The 23205-nt window shown below is 36.2% G+C and overlaps 1 protein-coding gene across 31 annotated transcripts in view; it reads right to left on the minus strand.

The window, feature by feature from the left end:
- The window catches only part of KHDRBS2 (KH RNA binding domain containing, signal transduction associated 2), a 403209-nt gene that overhangs the window by 75557 nt on the left and 304447 nt on the right, over positions 1–23205 (minus strand). For 7 of the 31 annotated variants that reach the window (XR_015282862.1, XR_015282858.1, XR_015282857.1 and 4 more), the window contains 2 exons: positions 11729–11902; positions 9728–9779 (listed from right to left, as the gene is read on the minus strand). Coding sequence is in view for 3 of the 31 variants with exons in the window: in XM_086876175.1 (XP_086732301.1) it covers positions 11805–11902 (98 nt within the window). In the remaining 28 variants the exon portion in view is untranslated. Of the gene's footprint in view, positions 1–1555; positions 1737–5703; positions 7907–8928; positions 9113–9727; positions 9780–10350; positions 10480–10814; positions 11903–23205 lie in introns of those variants that run through there. The other 24 variants (XR_015282861.1, XR_015282856.1, XR_015282873.1 and 21 more) reach the window with 13 other exon arrangements.

Genomic DNA, 23205 nt, shown 5'->3' on the forward strand with positions numbered 1-23205 from the left:
ATTTATCAGGTGCTGCCTCAATATCTTTTTGGTACCTAAAATCACCTAATTGAGATGAAGGCTCATAGCCCATGCACAGTAATATGAGCCTGCTTTTGGCAATGTAATAAAAAAGAAGGTTTGTGGAGGTGAATTTTATGAACACCAACACTCTTTATGCAGATATTACAGCAGAGTAATTATATTATATTATTTGAGAGTAAATGAATTCTGAGTGCTGGTACAGATGAGAATGGGAACTTGTAAGAACAAGTTGGGTTGGAGTTGTGTTTCATTTCTTGATAATAGTAACAAAATCAGGCCTATGAGAGACTAATTAAAATAAGTTCTTATTAAAATAAATGAATTGTGAGAGAATTTAAAGGTTTAGGCTGGAGAGGGAAGCATTTTTTTAAACACATTAGTTAGTCTCTCCAGCAAGCCAACAGAGACAAGGTACATCCAGAGAGTGTTTTAGAGCATCTAAAAGCTTAGGTACTCTGAATTATTTTCTGTAAGCGAAGGTCACTCCACTGAATGTGTAGGTACCCTAGGTACCTGTAGCAGCAACAGTAGGTATTTGAACCTTGGTGATGAAGATGCTCTGTATTTCCCCAAGTGTTACACCAAGGTAACTTCACATAGAAGAAAAAATGCAGCTCAGTGGAGCAGGGGAATATAGACATCTTTTTACAGCATCTACCAAATTTACTGAGCTGGCAAACAACAACTTTGTGGGTATCTCGTGATATTCCCCAAAACAAACAGATTTTCATGAAAGAATCAGAAAATAATTTTTGTGTCACTCAGGGGAATTCCTTATGTCCAAATCAAGTTTATGATACAGGAAACTCAATTTGAAAATTGTGTAAACCTTACCATAAACTTGGAGACATTTTTCTCTGATGAAGCTACTAGGAGAGGATAAACATCAGGCTTCAAAATAAATGGTTAAAGTAAGCCAAACACTGTGAAGTTAGTTAAATATCAGTTACAGGTCAGTGAAACCCAAATTCAGGTCTTGTCATGTATACATTTGATGTAGTCAGTGTTTGAGTTAAACTTTGTTAGGTTGTTGTGGTTTTTTTTGTTTGTTTCAACCACTGAGTTTAAAATGGGTGAATTCAATTTTTTTTCTGCTTGATTTCATGCATAAGAAAAGGAACTGAAAGAACAGCTATTCAATATTTCTTTTATCCTCATTATTCAATGTGTTTTTCCTTTATTAATTGTCTGAACTTTATTCAAAGCTTTAATTTTTCTTGAAAAAATTACGAATTTCACAGTTGGCTTTCTGTGTCATTTGTGATTATGCTACATGAATACCTCATAAGTGTAACTAATTGTTTATTATAATTATAACTGTTTATTCCTGAGTTAAAATAAAACATTCAACACTTTTACATTGTCTGGGAAAGCCAAGGCTTGCACCTAACCTTAAACAGCATTTTACACAGTCAGGCACAGCTGATGACACTTGTAGCTGTTGAAAATAAGATCCAAAGAGTCTTTGTAAGATCTCAAGACAACAGGAAACACAACATTAGGAGGCTTCTACTTTGAGCAGCTTGCCTACCTTGACACAAAACTCTGTGGATAGGGATGCTGAAGGACAGTATAATCCATTCCTCTGTTCTAGCCAAACTCAGCTGTTGGCCATTAAACACCCTCCAAATCACTGGGAATGTCTGCCAGTGGTTCTGTGGCTAAGAGCCTATTTGGGCACACAACCCTTATACATCTCCACAGACATCAACCTGTACATTAGGCAAGACTGCAATTAAAAATACAAGCACTGGGGAAATAAATCTGAGATAGGATCATTCTGGTGTTGTCCAATTTGCTTATACAGACAGAGCATTTTCTTGTTCTATGTATTTCTCCTGACACCTTCGCCAGGCACCCCAAACATCTTTTTCTGGATCTGACAGAAAAAGGATTTTTTTATTTTTCTAAACTGTTCAGCATTTTGACCAAAATCCTTGGGTTGAGCAGATACCCATCTTGTAAAATTTAATTTGCAGTGGACACAGTTGCATTTACAGAACATCTTAGTGGTTGACAATATGGCTAGCCCTGCCAAAAGTATATTTACAAGAAAATATGAGAGAAATGGAGGCATGGAAAATTCTACTTTATAGCTTGTTCTGTATTTTATCTGTGAGAGCTATGAATGAGAATGATTCATTAAAATAAGTGCAGATGAAGAACCTGGTAGAAAGTATTTTTATCCTAAAACCCATCTGCTTTCTAGATACTTAAAGAAATTCTTAGGGTTATTTTTAGTTGACTATGTATTACAAAATCAGGTGCCTTATTTCCATTAATTTAGCTAAGCAGACTCCAAAGTAGAAAAACCCAAACAAATGACTCTGAATCTAAAATAATCCCTAAATTGGTCTAAAATAAATCTTCTGTTATTTCTAGAACTGTCAGCACTATAGAGCTTAAGAATATGTAGGTTTTCAGGTGTGCTCAGTGCTATGGGGAGGACAGTGGGTATTACCAGGTATCTCAAGCCCTTATCAGCGTTTTGAAATGTCTTTTTTGCTCATCAAAGACATACAGCATGAGAAACTTACCATGGAAACAGGTGATGCAGCTATAGAAAAATAGGGTTATAAAGGACACGGATGAAGATAAGTGTAAATCGGGCACTCTGAATCTAAAATAATCCCTAAATTGGTCTAAAATAGATCTTCTGTTATTTCCAGAACTGTCAGCACTATAAAGCTTAAGAATATGTAGGGTTTTAGGTGTGCTCAGCGCTATGGGGAGGACAGTGGGTATTAGCTAGGGTCCCTATATACACACATTCTGCTGTGGCTTCATCCAATTGCCTGGTAAAGTCCAGCAGGCACCAAGTGATGACAGTACAACTGCACTGTGGACAAGGGAGTTCAGTTCTCAAAACAAATCCCAGCTCAGAATGCACCCCATGTTTCATTTCCTGATGCAGCTTCTTACCCTCACCTGCTGCTTTGCTAATTGCACTTTATTACATCACTTTGACCTGCTGAGTGACCCTAGCAGAATCATGCAGCTTCGCTGGTTTTCTAACTCTTCATTATAAGCAGAGATTAAAATAGATGCTGCCTTTAGTAAGCATTTTGAGTTCAGTGCAGCTCTTTTAAGCTCTGTAGGTGCTATTTCAGCTTTGAAGGACTATGCAGCACTATTGGAGCTCCCAATAATAACTTTTTCAAATGAGCACTTTAGGTTCCCTAAAGTTCCCATATCCCACATGCCTTTACAATCAAATGGGCAACCCATTTTTCCCTTAGATCTGCAAACAAGTTCAGTGATACAAAAAGTATTGTGCCTCCTTCAGAAATTTGATAGTTCTCAAGAAAATAAAGTGGTGACTACCATGAATGGATGAATTTGATTGCCAAGTTGAGATTTGAGGAAGCAACAGTGCCAGGCAAGTACGTTCAACTGAATATTCTTTTTGCATGTGGGAAAATTGGTTATGATGACATGAAAAGTAAAATCCTGATATGGTACTGTCTCTGAAATGCTCTTCCTGGATCAAGGTTATTTCACACTGCTGCTAGGCAGGACATGGGCTGGAGTGATGCAATCCAGTCCTTCACAGCTAAGTGTTCTGTTTGAATTTAATTAAATTATAAAACTGAATAAAGGTCACATTCTGATTTTTATATTCCCTTTTCAGTTCTTGATGTCAGCATGGATTTTTAGTATATGAAACCCGGGACTAAATTCTCCATCAGAAAGCTACTTTGCTTTACAGGAATTCAATGTAATACAACATTACTGTCAGTTGTTTGTATCTTTGCATCATGAATTCTAAAACAGATATTAAGAAGGTATTGAATACTCAAAATACCATACAGAATAATAAAAAGAGCCCTATCAGCTTTAAATACTCAGAGAACGTCACACTAAATTCCTGTATTATGAGCAAATAACAGCATTTCATTTGAATGACAGTGTCCTTGATTATCTTTTCAGTTAAAATAGGTATATGAAACATTCTCTTCTTCTGGGAAGAAGAGAAAAAAAGTGGAAAAAAGAAAGGAAAAATCAAAAAGCTGCATTAGCAAGACCTTTTCACTGAGGTTTGCTACTGGTTGTACAGGATTGCTATAAAGTTCAAGAAGAAATAGAATTAATTATTAGCTGAGCAATGAATATGGAGTTCAAAGTGAATACAGTAAATCATGACACAAAGTATCTGCACACTTTGTACACAGAGTGTGCTGTGCAGAAGTAAAAAAGCAAGCCTTCTGCCCAGAATGCTGAGTCACAGATGAGCAGCTCAGCAGTTTGTACCTCTGACTTGTGGGTGGGAATGCAGTGTGAAGGTCTTGTAATGCAAGGGCAGGTAACAAAAGTATTCACTGCTTTCCTGTGAGTAAGCCATCCATCACCAGCTAACGCATCCAGCATGGCAACAACAGTGCCAGACAAGAGAGAAACAGCTGTTGTCACACTGTATAATAATAACTGCATAACAAGAAACTATACCTCCATTAAATCAGTAAGGTATAGCAGCAACAGAAATAAACAAGATACATTGTTTTCATAATTAATTCTACTCTTATCAGGGCACTGAAGCATTTATATTTTCCACCGTGTACACCCAAATGAGGTGAAAAGATATTAGAAAGTTCTGATTGTTTCCCTATATGATCTTGAAAAATTCTTAGTGCACATGCAGGATACAGATGATCAACTGCCCATCTTTCTCTTTCCTATTTTTCTTTTTAATATGTGAATGATGACCTATACCATTACAGCATGGGTATGATCTTCCAATAAACCTTCCTTCTGATTTGCATATGTGAAATATGTCTGCAATTGCATTTTCAACAAATCTTGCTATTCTCTGGAAAAGCATACTAGGTTTCAAAATTAATTCAATTATTTTAGGAAAGGAGGCATTTATATCTTTCAATAACTACTGAACATAGCCTTTTAAAAGGATTTTAAAACAAACCTTTAAAACAGTGACATATTTTTAGTAGAAGTTTAGAAATCTGCATTTCTTATGTTTAAGTTGACAAAAATTGCTTCTCTTTGAGAACGAAGACTTTGTTCCAGATATGCATGATTTAGAGATATATTTCAACATTTTCTGCCAAGATGTAATACAAATAACTCAGCCAACCAGAGACTGTGAAAGGACAGAAAATCTTTCCTGTACTCATACTGGCAAGCACAGTTCAGATTCCACAGCTTCAGGACGTAAATACTGTATACAATATGTCTCCACTAAAAGTCACCTGCATTCTCATGAGCAATGCTCCTAAGTTGTCTAATAGCTATGGAGATCAGCAAATCTTTCAGTAGAAATCATTTTCCTTAATGTTTCAAATGTATGTTATCATCTGACTGACAGGACCAGAAGCAAAACCAATTGAATGATTTCAAAGTTTTCTATCAGGTTCCAATGATAAACAGTAAGGACTAGAAAAGTTTAATTAGCTAACAACAGAGTGGATGATGGTGAACATCTCTAAAGCCATCTCTGGTTTGAGAAAGTTACCTGTGTGCCTGTTCTATCTCAGCAGACCAGTACAGTAAAACTGATGACATGTGACACTTTTTCTGGTAACTCGTGGGTTTTAATAACTGACAGAAGTCATGGAGTGCATCTAAGTTTTTAAGGGAGGACAAAAAACTTCAGAAAGCAATAGCATTATTTTGCTGTTCAGTATTCAAATATTTTTCAGTTTTTCCTGTGATTTTACTTGTTAATTTGGAATCTTTTTGTACTTTGATTGATCTCTTGACAACACAGAATGACATGAAATAATAAAAAAATATTATCTTTATTTTTTGGACATTAACTACAGCCAACCTTTCCAGTTATAGCCTTTCTTTTTGTAAAGAGTTTTCTTTTTGTAAAGACTTTGTAATCTCTTAGTGAAATGATTTTTTTTTTTTTTTTAATCCTACTTTGAAAAAAACACATCTACAAATGAACTCTTTCCTCCCGATTCCTAAAAATCCATAGATTCGGATATAGGGATAAATTGGTTCTTTGTCATGTAGGAATAATTTATAACCTATTCTATGATTCTGGCTGTATGAATATTTTCCCCAAACTGCTTTATCCTGCAGTCTTGAGCCATTTATTGAAGTTCTACAAAATTATAAAAGAATTCAGGAAACACTTATTAAAAAAACCCAAAACTATTTTCTTTAACATCTTTGCTAAGAATTTTTTAGCAAACATATTGTTTAAGGACATTAAAATCTTGTTTCGATCTGGTATTTCTTTCACAAAATAAATACAGAAAAAGAAATACAGAAAGTAACAGAACAATTTTCTGTCAAAATATGTAGCTGTTTAAGAAATTTAGGTAGAGTTTCTCAGTTGTCTTTTCATTTTACAAAGTATTTTTTCCATAAAAGAAAGGAAATTTACCAGCAAGCTTTATGGAACATGAGGTATCTCTAAGAAGGTTGCATGAAGAACACTGATATCCTGCCCTGTCCCTAATTAACCTTTATACAGTCTTGACTTGTTTTTGCATGTTAAATGCAATACAATATAGAAAATGTTCTAGGACTTCCTTTCCTGAATGAATCACAGGCTTCTCTCACTCACTATCAAAGACTTTTTCTCTCCAATGTTCAGCTAATGCGATGATTCTCCTTTACCTCCATTCATAATTTTGCAGCTGCAATAGTTGATTCCTGCAAAACTTTGGTTTTCTTAGAAAGACAGTTCACAAAACAACACTCCTACCTCAAACATGAAGGAAATGCATCAATAATATAGACCAAATTGGTTTTTATTTGAACGCAATACATTGGATACTTGCTCTTGATTTTAACCTTCAGATAATAAACCTGGATGATATTTCATGAGGACTACCATAAATCCATACTATCATTCAACTGATGCACTTCTATGTGTTAATTGTCCTGATCCTAATGGCAACTTGGTTGCTTTACTAAGGTCCTGTTATGCAGCTTGGTACCTCAGTCATGGCTGTGGTTTGGCAGCTCCCTGGCAAGAGAGACACAGGCCCTTCCACCCTGCCAAGCTCACTCACAAGGTCTGCACATCCCTTTCCTCAGAGCTCCCACAGACACAGAAATGTCCCACAGACACAGAAATGTGCTTCTCATGCCCTCATTCCCCATCACTGACATCAGTGGTAGGCAGTTTGGAAGTCAGCACATGTCTAAATAAAATGGAGTAATTGTGGCTGGGCTATGGAAGGGGCTTGGAGTAAGGGGATGGAGATACTTGGCTTTATGGCTGTAGCTCTGCCACTCTGCATGGAGGTTGAGGACCTCATGGAGCTACAAAAACATTGCCCATATCCTCTGTGGTGAGGTCAGATACACTGTGTTTCCTGAGCTTCTTCATTTATTCACATGAAGATTTAAGACCTTTGTTTAAATGCTGTAAGATAAACCAAATAGGAAAGAGTTACATGGTGCTACTTCATTTTCTAATGAAAGTAGCTGTGCTAGAAATACCGAATGTTTTTTAGTTAGAATACCTCTTGAATACATGGAATTAGGCTGCTAAACAAAATATAATTTGCTGTTTTAACTACTAAAAAAGTTCTAAAATCTATATAGCACTATTTTCTTCTAAAGATCAAACTGTTCTTCATATGAGATCAACCCAGACAAACAAAAAAAATATCTGAGAAATATTTGAACAGAAATTTTGCATTTTTGACTTCTCTTTCCCAGTGACTTCACTTGTTTATTGTGGTATTTTATGTTGCTTTTTTCTTCATATTACAAACAAAACTAACTGGTAAGTGAATTAAGCCAAATAAAATGTTTGGTTGGTGACAAGTGTCTTGGAGCACGGGTGAAATTACATATCTTCTGGCGGTGCATACAAGTTTTCAGGATCTCAGAATTGTGGCTGACCTGATGGTGGATGTGTGGAATATGTCACAGCTTTTCATGGAAGACCTGGAGACAGCTGTTAATTAGAATAACCAGACTCTTGTTACTCTCTCAAAAATCAATAAAGTGGATTATGTTTTTCCTAAGACATAACTGATTAACTGCAAGGCTTCTTCAGAAACAGTAATGAAATATACTAGTTTTATATTTATTTTAGTTAGCACTGAACAGAACATGCAGTCTTGGGTAATTTTTCATACTATTTTCCTGAAAATCAATAGAAAAAATGTTTGCATAAACAGTTGCTTGCTTGCACTGACTTAACCTACTTTTTCAAAATAATTCTTATGTAAGAATATTTCACAATGCATCATTTTACTGACATTTTCTGCCATTTTTAAAAATTGGTGGCAAATGGTGGCAAAGTAGACTTGGAGACAAGAATATTAAAGGACATTGCTCTGCTATAAAGCTGTATTTATTGAAGTCCATCTTCAAGGAGTTCACAGTAGTTACCCTCACATAAAAATGTGATGCACAGGTGAGAAATTAATTTTATCTACATTGCCCTGGATCTCACATCAGGTATGACCTGCTCTCAGCTTTGTGTTATTAATCATTTTGGTAAGGCATATGAGCATTTCCTGGACTACTTATATAGTATAATGTATAATACATGATAACCTATAATCACAGTTATACCAGCATGGAACTATTTATAGCAATTCCTTTTCTGTGGCGAACTTTACTGACCAAAGAAAATGAGTGTAACTACATGCAAGGTGGGTAGATGGAAGATTTTCCTACGGTGGTACACTCACACTGAGGTGACTGTAAAACCTTAATGCCATACTATATCACTTTGGTCTGTAGGGTGGTTGTACACATCAATAAAACCAATTTATAAAGATCCTGAGGCAACCCTTTGGAGAGGAAAATTAAACACTTTATATCTAGTTATACAACACAACTTGTGGTTTCTAAGTAATTGTTGAATACCACCATACCTGGAAAATGTTACATCATCCAGACCACAGTCATGGGTAAAGATGCCAGAATAATAAATGTGTCTAGGACTGTGTGTTTGTGTAATCTTACCTAGTTAAGAATGATGACAAGAATTGGTACTTGTTCTTTTGTGATTGGGTTCACACTTCTGAGTACATGGACAAAGTTGTAACTGAGATGAATTTTTTTTTTGTTTCCAGAAATGACATTTGTCTTCAGCAAAAAATCTCACATATAACCTGAAGTCTATTTAAGAAGGTCATCCAAGATGCACCTTTATGTTTAAATGAATTTAACAGAGAAATATAAGTAATGCCTCCATCCATGCCATTGCACAGTAATACCTACATGTCCCTGCCTTTCTAAAGCATAAAAAGAAAAACCTACCAAGCATAAGAATAAATAACAAACTTCCTTTCTCTATACAGATATTTTTTATATATATATTTTATATATATATATATATATATAAATATATTTTATATATATATATTTTTTCATAGCAAGAAATGTTAAACATTTCCAGAAGCAAAGACAAGCTAGCATTGCATTTTTCTTTGCTATGTGACTAGCCAAAATGTAGGCACGCTTTTAATAAACAAAAGCTCATGTTTTTAGCAAGAACAGTTATAAAGTACGCCATCTTAATATTTACCATTAAAAGGCCAGATGACAAGACTTCTTTTATTGAGATGAAGAGTATCATAACACATACATAAATGTGTTAATTTCCATTGTGCCATAATCACTATGCTGATACGCAGAGAAACATTGCTGGAAAGACATTTATTTTTATACTGTAGCTGAACACGTTTTTGTGTGTTAGTAAAAACAAATGCAGAGAAAAAACAGGAAATAGGAAAACCCCTTGGGATGCAGCAGAGCTTACCTGACCACTTCCCAGCAGATCTGCTGCTTAGCTGTCCAGTGCCTGTGAGTCCCTGAAATAGTGAGACAGAATAAACTCAATGTAACCATCATGTAGCCTACTAAATTCACTTTAACACTTCAAAGGACAAAACATACTCATCAAAAGCTATTCAAAAAGAGCTAGCATGCAACTCCAGCTGCAAGAGATTTTGTTCACAAACTGAACAGCAATCGGCCTGTACTTTAGTCGCATCAAAAAAGTAAACCAATCACATTGACAAAAAGCCACTGTAAACAAAAAGACTGTATTGAAAGGATTAACAGTTTTGGCATCCCTACCATCAAGTCTTCTGTTTTTTTGTTTTTTTTTTTCTTCATCAAAATTTAGGTTATATATTTGATGTTAGCAAGAGTTGCATTACTATTATTGTTAATTTTAGTTCTGTTTATTACCTTGAGGGTTATATATTGTAGAATAATTTTGTTGTCACTAGTTAATGTTAATTAGTTGTTTTAATAGCCTATATACCTATTTGTTATCTTTTGGTAGGTTTACTTTTTTAACTATCAGTAACTTAATAACTGAGAATATTTTACATTACTGTTGCATACTCAAAATTACAGAGTTACTATTAGTGTTACCTGTTTAACGTTTAGTCATCCTTTGAGTCCTGCGACATATTTCCTTAATAATCATCAGCCATCAAGTCTGATAGTCTCAAAAGAAATATCAGCCCTCTAAACTGCCTTCAAGGGCGGTGATATTTAGCACTGAAAATTACAAATAGAGTTTTTGAAGTTGAGTACCAACAGCTGGGCAGTGACACTGATGATTTGTTTATCAAGACAAATTGTTATATACTACGAAAAATGCAGTCAACGCACTCTTCTGAGTGAAAACAAATAGGTGAATCTATGCAATGCTTACATGTTGAATGGGATATTTAATGTGCGGGGAAACTCAAAGGTTGAAGAACTAGCATTTAGACAGTCTAACAGTGGTAAGTGGTAATCTTACCTCTTTAAACTCCATTACATTCTCACGAGAGACATGCTAATACAAACAAGTCAATCAGAGTTTGTGTTTAGCAAGATCAAGCTTAAAGGATAGTTTAAAATCCATTTATTGTTCTAAAGCATTTTTTTCCATTAACATGTTATACATTAGTGGATACTAACCATGATTCATGTAACAGTTTAGTTTGTTAACTTTTATATTATTTAACAACCAGAAGTTATTAATACAACTTTTAAAGTCTTACACAAAAAATCTTAAAACAGGCTTGGGTTCATTTTTGTAATTTTTATATAAAAAACATTTTAGGCATCTCTTGAAAAAGAAATAAAGCAGGCATTTAAAGCTAGAAAACAAGTAATTCCAAATTTAGTTTGTTACAAAAGGTTTCAGCTTTATTGACAAATTATGGCAAACATATTTGACAAAATTATGGTTTCCTATTTAGAGAAGCTTACACATGGAACTTTAAGTGACTTTTTTTAACAAATACAGGTTAAAACACTGAACAACTTCAGTTAGCTACATACATACAGTAGCTGCTAGTTTTCAACCCCATTAAAACAGCATTTAAAATTAAATTTACAAACTTAATATCGAGCATCTTAATCTAAACTAACATATATTAAAAAAGACAGGTTAAAACATCTTATCTACAGCTTGATTATTGTCTGGCTTGAAAAAAAAAATCAAAAAAAAATCATATTACAGTCTTTCAGCAACCCTAAACAGAAACTCAGCCTTAACTAGTATGTAGAGAGACTCAAAAGCTGTAACAGTGTCATGCTTTTTAGTTACACACAGGAATGAATACAACCAACAGAACATCATCTTTGAATAGTTTATAGACAATGTTTGCCAAAGGTTTTTTGTCTCTGTTTTTCTAAGTCCGTGTTATAAAATAATACTAATGCCAATGTCACGCCAGTGTTATAGGAAATACAAGTAGTACATAGGATAATAATGAGCAGTAATCCCTAGGATAGAAAAGAAATGGACTATTACTTGTCTTGTTGCTGTTTATGTGGAGACCACAGGCTATTAATTGTCTTTGAGATGAGGTCACAGATGAGGAGGACCTTCAATATCTACCATAGGGGTGTTCCCTGTAACCCCCTCTGGCTGACCTTGGAGGTGGTGCCTTTAGGCTGGAACGGGTTGTGGCCCATTCTTCTTGTGCTAAAAACAGAAAAGAAAAACAAGTTTTGTAAATATCTAAAATTGAAAGAACAAAGGGATGCCACTGCTAATTGCTGTCAAAATTCTTGAGGGTTCTGGCTGAAAGCTTTAGAAAAAGAAAATGAGGATGGTATTATCATCCATTTCTTTATCCTCCCACAAAAAAAACTTACAGAAAACTAACCTACTTCTCTACACAGGCAACCTATCTAAGGAAGAAAAAAAAAACCTTACTCCTTCACTTTCAGCAGAGAATGAATAACTACTGTGTTGGCGGTACAGTCAGCTCTGGAAAAATCACTGCATTAGTCTGCCAGTTCAGAATTTATTTGATGTTTTGAGTTTCTATAATTTAAGTTAAAGCAGAAATTTGAATAGCATTTAATGCAGTTGGTATGGTAACAAGATGAGGAGTTGAATCATGAAAAGATAAGAAATATATGTTTTTTTACTTACATTTAAGACCAAAAGAAAGAAAAAAAATGGAAGAAAAACGTGTAAAAGCAAAGCTACCACATTAATCAAGAGAAGATTTTACTTTGCAGTATCTTTAGAACACTTTTTAAAATTTGGTGAATCAAATATGCTCAGGAAGAATAAGCTAAAAAATTTTAAGTCTAGTTCAGTTTTCACAATGCTTCTACAAATCTTTCTTCTTCCCTGATGTGGTATTTCTGGAATTTAACCCTCCCAAAGGCGCAATCAGTAAACTCCCTACAGTCCCGGTCAAGCAGTTGAACCCAAAACCCGAATTATCTCCTAAATCATCCAGTAGGCCATCAGATTTCTGGTTTTGCCTTCCACTGACTTCAACTGACCATACTTAGAGTGATTAAAATGGAAATGCACAAACCACAGTGCATCATATCACACCAGAGTGCAGCATTGCCAGTACCTTGTTTTTGCTAATGACTGCTGACTTTTGTGGCCACTAAGAACATAAATAGCTGTCATGAGGCAAAAAAATACTAAATGGTTAAATCAGGTATCAAATATTCCTTTTGCAAAAATTTGTGACTATGAGAAACGAAAATGTAAAACATAAAAACCCTGTTAAAATTCTGAAAGCTATTTCGTCTCTGCAAGATGTCTTTGCAACTACACTTCATTATCTCATTGCCCTGAGGTATGAGGGGAATAGCAGCTGTGGAGCTGAAGTGAGTTCAGGCTAACATGTATGGAGTGGGCATCTCTGGAAAAGATTTGGTAGCAGCTGATCTTTCTATGGAACAAGAAACACTCCTACTGTGATTTTTTTGTGCACTCCACTTATTTTCTTTCTCTTTGAATTCTTCAGAATGTTCTTTTTTTGAATATGAGGGGTTTTATGGTCACACAAAACCAAAGTTTACTGTGGAAAGCTACTGCCTAGAGGGTTGAAGAAGTGGCAGCCAATATGATATAGTTCTAAATCCTCAGGTCTCTCATTCCTACAGGGAATAAGTTTCTGTATAGTGAATTTAAAAATCCTGCTTCTGCAGCATGTATCATTACACCCTTTAAAAATGGCATTTTGCTGTAAATTTTTTCCAGCTTCAATTACCCTTTGCTGAAGTGTTACTTCATTTGCAGACACACCTTGGGGAGAAGAGAGATTTATATGGAAAAAAGAAGCTTCATTTATATAAATGAAAATGACTGAAGTAGTAAAAATATTCAGTAAATGTACAACACAAAGACAAGTCAATTTCTTATTCCTTTTTAGTCCCTTCACCATTGTCCAGATTGCAGCACCTTCATGTAAAGGTGAAATGTACAGTCTTTTTGGTAGTACTCACACAGTAAAAGATAACTTTATAATGCCAACCGGAGGAAACTACTTTTCCTTGACTATTCTTAAAGCAAATTGCTCCTGTGGCTGGACCAGCTTCTGATATGGAACAAAAACTGAATCATAATTTGTGGTACAAGCCTCTTACGCTGGTTATTTCAGTAACATGATGGACCTATTTGCTTGATTTCAAGCTTTAATACCATCATTGAAATATGATGTGATAGTTGGCAGCTAACAGCTCCTGTGGATATTGCATGATAGACCCTACTGTATTAACAGGTGAATCCATAGCCAATCCATCCATAGCATAACTGGAGTACAAAAGTTTTAGGATATAAAGAAGTTTTGGGACTACTGCCTTCAGTGGGAAAACCCTGTTGTCTACCACTCATACAGCAGTAAAGGATCATATATTTATCGTGGAGGAAGCAAGGGGATAGAGAGCAGCAAGAGGATAGGGAGAGAAGAGACTCTGAACCACAATGTGCCAGTATATTACTAGATGCAGCCACACCAAAAAATAAATCAGATTGCTAGTGTTTTTTTTCCTAGAGGGGTTTTTGATGAACAATAATATGCCTGCATGCTAGTAATTAAAGGTTCCTTGACATGGAAGCTGCTCTTTCATGTCTTCCTCCCAGAACTCCAAGGTAACCTTTTTCTTTCAGCACCAAGGCAAGAAAGGGAGCTCCTGAGAATGGAAATCTCTGTCTTTGGGAACAATCTTAAAAAGCTGGAGTCCTATAGACTACCTCAGCAGTCACACAGAGATTTAGGTAGCACGTTGGGTAGCAGAGGGGTCAAAAGTTTGATTACCAGGCTAAGTTTCACTGTGAGAACAGGAGAACAGTGAGTGAGCCTTGTCTTTCAGAGAAAAACTGTGCCAAAAGGGGAAGGAGAGCCTGGACATATTTCATCTTAAGAAAATGACATGTTAATGAAATGGAAACTGAGAGGCATTTCAGGTGAAGAGCAGGCAACAGATGTAGGTTTGGAGAGAGAAAGGTAATTGGGAGAACTGCAGGAGACTGGCCAAGAGCTGAAGAAAGGTGCAGGGTGGTTGTTGTGGTCTAATGCTGACTTCTTTTCCTTTTTTCTCATTCCTGTGAAAAGAAACCCTGTGGAGTCTGACCTTCCCCTTCCCTCAATGACCTCCAGACTTCCATCCACTCTTTCTGCTCTAGCAGACCACACTCATTCTCTGTCCTTTTCACTTCTGACTGTCTCCAGTGCTATCAGGTGTCAAAGACTATGGTTAGAAAGAAATCCACAGAAGCAGCTTAATAACTGAGGGAAGAGGGTTCTGTTTTTTCAGGAATTTGGTGCTATTGGCAACTTTGCCATTCTTAATTGAAGAGAAATATTTTATGTTTTGCTTTCAGAAACTAAAAGTAGGAGTTATTTCATCATGATGTTAACTTAAGAGAGTTTATAGGTGAGGAATCTGAGTGTGCTTGGATTAAAGGATTGCTTTGGGTATGACAGTGTCACAGCTACTTTGATAAGAAATGTGAAGACATGGGCACAGCCCTTTTAATTACACTGCACATGTCTTTCAATCTGTTATATGCTCCTGTGAATTGGCATTTGAAGCTCACCTTTAGGATATAAAATTAATTCTTATTATCACAGGTGATCAGCACCCTTGGTTTATGACTGATTGAATTTGCATGTTAGTGTTTTTGCACAGCTTTTTATGATTCAGATGGACTCTTATTTACTTTAATGTGTTCATTGAGTTACAGAAATGATTCCAGTATTTATTACACACATAACTGATACAGTACTTGAGGCTGTCTTTAAAGATTATTTTTTGATCAACTGCTAGGAGACTTCATAGCTCTGATCTGTTTAAATACAGAATTTTAAGGGTTTTTTCCCTCTTTTCTTACTGGAGAGTCAGAATGTAAAAAGGTAATATAATTTTTAACCTGAGAAATTTCTTTGAATATGGGATCAAAACAGTAACATTTATAGCAAAGAGATGGGTACCTATGAATGAATGAAATATAAAGGGTACATATTGTTTCTGTCTTACTGTTTTACCTATGCATTATTGGAAGCACAGAAAAATTTAGTGGTCTGTCCATGTGGCTATCATCACATGCTAAATGTCTTTAAGTAATTATTCAAGAAAATCACATAATCAGACACTTTTTTTAACTCTTCATTTAGCATTCTGCAACTTTATAATGGAATTTTTCAGAATTGAATAAAACTCTTTCAAATATGAAAAGAAGGAAAAAATGTAATATTTAAAGGGCAGATCACAATAATGGTTGAATTAAAAAGAAAAATATATATTAATGTCATACGTTTTACATAGGGATATATTATTTCCTAATTATTTTTTATTTACAGTCATTGCTTAGTCCTGAAACTAATCAGGACCTGATCACTTTTTCTTCCCAGTACCTTATTTAGCATCTGAATATTGTTCACCATTACTGAGCACAGTTTTATCAATTTCTGGTCAATTATTTTGGACAGGTGGCCAGGAAAATATTAGAAAGAGCTATTCTGATTAGACAGTTAAGATGTATATAACTACAAGTAGTGTAGTGGATCAATTTTATTTTTCATTTACCTTTTGGTGTTTTAGAAACAGAAGTTGATTTTGATTCACAGTAAAATAGTTTTATTTCCTGTGAGAAAAAAAAAAAAAAATCTCTTCTGTGGCATACATGTGGAGAGACCACACTGCACAGGAATTTGGATTAATAGCTCTACTCCTTGTTTTCTCAGTTGCCTTGGACAATTGTTCAGTATTTTGTGGTATGGCTTCCTCACCAGTAGAATGAAACGGGAACACCTCCCTCCCTGGGGTGTTCTGAGATGTAATTAACTGCCTGAGCAGTAAGAGAAAAGGAAGCAGAAGACCCAGTCGAAACCAGACAAAGCTTTAAAATGAGAACTCTTAAAATTAGAATGCCTTTCTTTGGACAATTCAGTTTGTGCTGTATTTCAAGTAAGCCTCCATAGAAAGATGGATAGAGACAAAATACTACTTTCAAATGGCTGGAAAATTTGTCCTACGCAAACTAATGACTGAAGCTCAACTAACTTTGACACAGCCAGTATTTTAGCCCAAAAATCCACACAGAAAAGGTAGCTGCACTTTTCTTGTGTCATTATTAGACAATTATATTATTATTTTAGACAAAAATGCAAGAACAGATTTTGTTGTTTTGCTCTTTTTTAGGAGAACATGCACTTTCTTCTGATCTCTTTTTGCTCATGTGCAAAGCTTGCTAAATACACAGGATTTTCTGACTTGACATTTTATTATTTTGTGAGAAGAAGAGTTGAAGTAACTCTTTTGAATCACAAATTGTGCCTTTTTTATTTGAAATTTGGAGTTTTAAGAAGATAAGAAATGTTTTCAAAAGCCAGGCTCAAACCAATTAAGCTAGCTTACACCATTCTAAGTACCCTTTATTTTACTAGACCTGCAGCATTTTACTTATTTTCAGTAAAAATCAGTTTTCTATTACTTTATGGTCATGCAACATGAAACATGCAGTGATATACCTCATCTGGAATTAAATAGCTGCACATAAATATTACAGGACTTTTGTCTTAGATTCTCCAACTCTACAGTTTCCATGGTGCAAGGCGGTGAAATTACCATTTGAAATATTACATAGGAAAGTTTTGCATGATTTACTTATTCTTATTCTGTCATAGAAAATGATTTATAATTCAGAAGTAATAGAGGAAGCACAATAAGTTGCTATAAATTAAAACCAATCTTGTGCTACGTGCAGCATTTTTTTTTATTTTCGTAGCATAACTAGAGTACAAAAGCTTTAGGACACACAGACAGTTAAAAGAATGCAATGAGCTTAAATATGGGACTTTCTAAAGAATTGTAGTCTAATTAGAACACTGATTTGACAAATCCCCACATTAGTCATCATAGCTGAATTCAAAATGTGCTCCTTTCCCCGTACACTTTCAAAATCATGCTCTTATGAAAATCATAAATCTCCTCTGAAGGAATGAATGCCATTTGAGATACAGCTAAGGTGATTCCTCCAGTAAAGAATTGATAAAATTTTGCAGAAAATCAAGAAAATGCTTTTGTCAGTTCATTCTGTCCCACAGTAGGTATGATGCTATCAGTAAGTATAGGAATGATTGAAATAGGAGATTAAAGGAGGGCAATTTATTTGGTATATCTTCTGCCTATATGCAGTAGAAATCTTCAATGCCTCCTGTTCCCAGTGGAATAAAAAATTGAGTGCCCTACAGGAAGACTCAGGAGCACTTCTGAGTTCCCAGGGCTGGGTGTAAATCTTCCTCATGCTCAGCAAGAGACCAGGTGCCTCAATCAGCCCAAAGTGAAGATGGTCATGCAGGAGCACGACACACTCCTCAGAACCATGGCACATATGGCAAGGCTGCTAGCAGGGACAGCGTGGAGGGCACCAGGATGTAGGTGCTGTATCAATATTAGCACACAGTGCACACCAACAGGGATGAACTGCAGAGGAAAACAGCTGACACTGAGGACCTGATATTCACAATACAGCTTCTACAGGTATTTTTCATTTCAGACTGGCCCTTGTTTGAGCCTCTGGAAGTGAAATCTCACAAACAGTTGGCATTGCATCTTTTGCTTTAGTTTCAAACTAAAATTTATATATTTCAAACCTATTTAGTGATGTGTAAAGAAGATGATCCATAAATGCAGACAACTGGTAAATCTGCTTCTAAAGAACACTGTGTTAGTGTAGAAGCACCCAGCATGTGCTAAACAGCCAGCCAGATGCTCTGTCAAGACACCACAAAACCTCCACCGCAATGGCACATTCTGTGCCTTATTGCCTCTGAGATGCCTAATTAATAATAAGATGGATTAGGAAGTGGTTGAAAAGTCACATTCAAAGGGTAGTGGTCAATGGCTCAGGGTCCTGATGGACATGAGTGACAAGTGGTGTCTCTTAGGAGTCTGTATGGGGACCAGTGTTATTTAATATCTTCATTAATGACAGAGGTGAAGGGATGGAGTGCACCCTCAGCAAGTCTGCAGATGACACTGAGCTGAGTGGTGCTGTTGACACACCTGAGGGACAGGAGGGCATCCAGAGGGACATGGACAAGCTCAAGAAGTGGCCCAGGGGAATCTCATGCAGTTTAACAAAACAAGGTTCAAGGTTCTGCATGTGGGTCAGGGCAATCCCTGGTATCAATCCCGGCTGGAGGATGAGCAGATCCAGAGTAGCCCTGCTGGGAAGGACTTGGTGGATGAGAGGCTGGACATGAACTGGCCTTGTGCACTCGTAGCCCAGGAATCCAACTGTATCCTGGGCTGCATCCAAAGCAGCGTGTCCAGCAGGGTCAGGGAGGGGATCCTGCCCCTCTGCTCTGCTCTGGTGAGACCCCACCTACAGTGCTGCATCAGCTCTGGGGTCCCCAGCACAGGAAGGACAAGGACTTGGAGTGAGCCCAGAGGAGGCCACTGAGATCATTAGAGGGATGGAACACCTCTCCTGTGAGGAAAATCTACAAGAATTGGGATTGTTCAGCCTGGAAAAGAGAAGGCTTAAGGGTGAACTAATTGCAGCCTTTCAGTATCTGAAGGAAACTTATAGGAAAGATGGAGAGGGACTTTTTACAAGAGCATGTAATGACAGGAGAAGGGGAAATAGCTTCAAACAGAGAGAGAGCAAGTTTATATTAGATGTTAGGAAGAAACTCTTTACTGTGAGGGTGGTGAGGCAATGGGATAGGTTGCCCAGAGAAGTTGTGATTTCCTTATCCATGGCTGTGTTCAGGGCCAGGCTGGATGGAGCTCTGAGCAACCTGGGCCAGTGTAAGGTGTTTTCATTCATGGCAGTGGGTTGAAACTGCATGATCTTTAAAGTCCCTTCAAACCCAAACCATTCTATAGTTTTATTATTTATTCCCTGATGATTTTAAGACCCACACACCAAGGAAAGTTTTGCTTGGTATGTTGCCATAATATTTTCTAGGAGAAGCCAAATGTATACACTCAGATGATATAAATGAAAAACTGGTGCACATTAGTAAAACTTTGTTAATTAGTGTTGATAAAGACATTGTTTGTAATCACAAGCCATGTGAAGTCAAACACTGTAATGATGAGGATCAGACCTATGTCTCTTACATCAGCAAATCAGTCACTATGAATTATTTGAGCACTTGACTTCCTACATTTGAATATTTAAATGAGACTAGGCTAGGAAAAAAAAAGGCAAGAAACCCTTAGCATGCTGAGCATAATGAATATTAGGAGCAATGATCTACAATACTAAAGTTATTAAAAATGAAGAAGGAGCTTGGACTCAACAGCTGAAAAAAACCTGCATATCTCAATCTGCAGAGCAATTGCTATGAAGTGCTTTTTCAAAAGTATTTTCTCTGTATACATTGTGACACGGCTTCATTTTACTTTGTCATTGCCATAGAGGGCTTATTTCACACTAGGGTGGCAGTTCCTTGAGCTTCTCCATGACATGAGCATGTCTTCTAATGAAGTATGAGAATTCATGTCTCCTAAGGTAACATCTCCTCAGTCAAGCTATTTATCAGAATTCCAGAAGATTAAACCCTCCATACATGCTTTCCTCCACTAATTTCATCATGATATACTTACTTTTACTTGTTCAGCAGAAACTATTATTGTCATTATAGAGAAACTTTATTTACTAGATGATACAGTTTTTTAGGACAAACAGAATAAAAAATTAAACAATATAATAAAAGAGTACTGGAATATTGCTGTACATTTTTAGTTGTTAGCTATAAAGGTCTATAAAGAATTTGTTCATGAAGTGCCAGTTCTGTAGAGGATTACTTAGTAAACAATTGTTAAATTGTTAAAACAATTGCAAAGCTCTTATATGGCATGACTGGCAGGGAATTATTTGTGAAATAGTTAAATAATTGTGGCAGCATTTTACAACCTAAATAATGTCTTACATTAAAATGAATTACAGCAAACGGTCACACTCACCAATTTTAATTAAAGATGGAATTATCCTAAAACCAAATGCTCAGTTCTTTACAAGTATACAAGTACCTAATGCTAAACTGGAGTACAATATGCATCAAAAAAAGATCATTTGAGAAAATCTAAACAGCTGAAAAATTTTGATGAAGACACAAAATACTCAATGTCTCCTTAATGCAACGGCAGAACATGCAGTAAAAAGCCTTGCAAACTTCTCCTGAAAAGCAGCAGTAATGTAACTGGAGTTCATTTATGTCTTCCCTCTTTTTGTAGGTGGCAAGCCACAGATTAACCTTCCTAACTCTTTCCTAAGGCTTTTGGCAGATGGTGTTATCCTAATTTAATTGTGGTGGTTTAAGAGGTTATAGACTTCCACCGATCCTTTCACTCTCTATCTAGGGTTTCTGCTTTTTTGGTAGTAGCAACGAGAAGTCTGAGTCAGATACTGCAGTTTATGACCTGACATAAAAACATAATGGCCATAATTTTCAGGTAATACACAAGGCTGGATATGCACCAGGCTGTGAACTGTAGCATCTAACAAGAGGCTCACTCTCACTACCATGGCAGTCTCCCTTTGGAAGGAGGGGCAGAAGCCTCTCGAGCCTTCTGCAGCAGCAACTGGCAGAGCTCACCGCTGGAGTCTCCAGCCTTTGGGAGAACTAAGACAGAAAGAGCTGCTCAAAAACGAAGTCTGGAATGCTCTGATCAAGGACAAAAAAGGATTCAGATGAAAAACCAATGAAGCAGGTCAGATGTCAAGAATACAGTTTCTTGGTTCTGCCTTGCCTGCAAGTCATATACTCTTCTCTGTTATCTATCTAATGTGACCTAACACACCACAGCACTTAAATCAAGAATGCTGTTTCCTCTAAAAATAAACAACAGGGAAAAGGAAAAAGAAATGAGAACATGAATTGATTACAAAGGGCTCTTATTTACAGTAGTTCTGTCCAGGAAAGATGCTTTTTGGAGTTGAGATGTTACAGATGTGCAGGAAAGATTCTTAGTTACCAAACTTTAGGTGTATGTTTTATCCTAATTGATTTGTAAGACAAATGATTAAATTCATGTTTTCACTAGATATCTCTTCAGATGACAACAGTGCCAGAAGGGAAGCCACAAAATTACTAATGTGTAATGAGAGCAAAGAATATAAACTTTTTGTTCAGAGATTAATCCAATGTCATGCTTTCTCTTTTAAAACATAAGCATCGAGTTAACATGACACTGTTACCTTAGTTTAGACTTATCTGCAGGTATCGAAACCTTCAGTGACAGAAGAATCATAAATGTTTGTTGAGTGTGATTAGAAGTGAGGATGCTTTACATTTTTGAAAATTTGTACAGTACTTTAAATGACTGATCTTTTATTTTTAAACTGCCTTCTAAAGATATTTCTTTACAACTCACATGAAGAAACCCTATAAGGGATACATTCTAAGATTTTCAGGCATATGTCCCAAATTTATGTTCCTCAGTGTGGAACAGTGATCCTCAAAATTCTCTAGCAGTAGCTGCATAATCCTGATCTTATAAAAAATTTGTAGGAATCTCATAATTCCTGAGTACTGTATTTCCATGTGCTCAGAGACTGCTGCAGGGAATGCTTTGAAGTGTCTCTACTTTGATCCTTCTGAGAGACTGGGTGACAAGCACATCAAATCACAACAGAGCTTAAGTTTCTGACTTCCTGAGGGGGTTCTGTACTGCAAATTTTCATTCATGGAACACCCCTTAGTCATGGAAAGCAGTGTGACTTTACATACATCCCTGATCTTCCTACTGTCTTGGGAGATTTCTTGGCTGGATTTGGAGGGGATGGAATTCTTACAAACCTTCAAAAAAGAAACTGAGCAAGGAGTTAAGGCAGTTAAGTCATGGATTTTACAACAGTGGATACTGTTTAGGAATCCACCTTGCCCAGCTTATGACAAGTTACTCAGATTCTTCCCTGTTTAGTACTTCCATCTAATCAAAGAGATGTGAACTTCCTGAGAATTAAATGGTGAGAATTAAATGTTTAGGGCTCTGCTCTAAAACACCCCTCTGATTTTTGGAACCATGCTGTGAAAAATCCATAAATACTTAAATCTTATGATCTTCTGAGGAAACAGTTTCCCCAAAATCAGAAAATCAGAATTCTCCCCAAGTTCTTTTAAAAGGAGCAGAGAAGAACCCATGAGACACAAACCACCTGCTACTTCTCACAAGTACAGATAGCAAGAAATGTCATAGCAGGCAGCTCACATTGCAGTACCATTGTGCTCTATACTTCAGAAGCTAGAGAGAACCCTATTCTATACTTTAAAAAGATTGTAAGTATGAAGTAACATTACTTTTTCATTGAATCTACTTCATAAAAAATGAAAGAAAACCTTCTCAGGATTGAAAACTGTCCTCTCTAAAGGTAAGTTGGAAGCAAGAGGATGCATGGAAGAAAGTAAAAAAATGCCAAGCTAGTAAATTTTTGATAATTCAGATACTGGTATTGAAAAGGATAAAGGAGAAAAGCAAAGTTGTAGCACATAACACCTAAGAGTTGACAAC

This window comes from Cyanistes caeruleus, chromosome 2 (assembly GCF_971803275.1).
Source record: "Cyanistes caeruleus chromosome 2, bCyaCae1.hap1.1, whole genome shotgun sequence".
In the NCBI taxonomy this organism is placed as follows: domain Eukaryota; kingdom Metazoa; phylum Chordata; class Aves; order Passeriformes; family Paridae; genus Cyanistes; species Cyanistes caeruleus.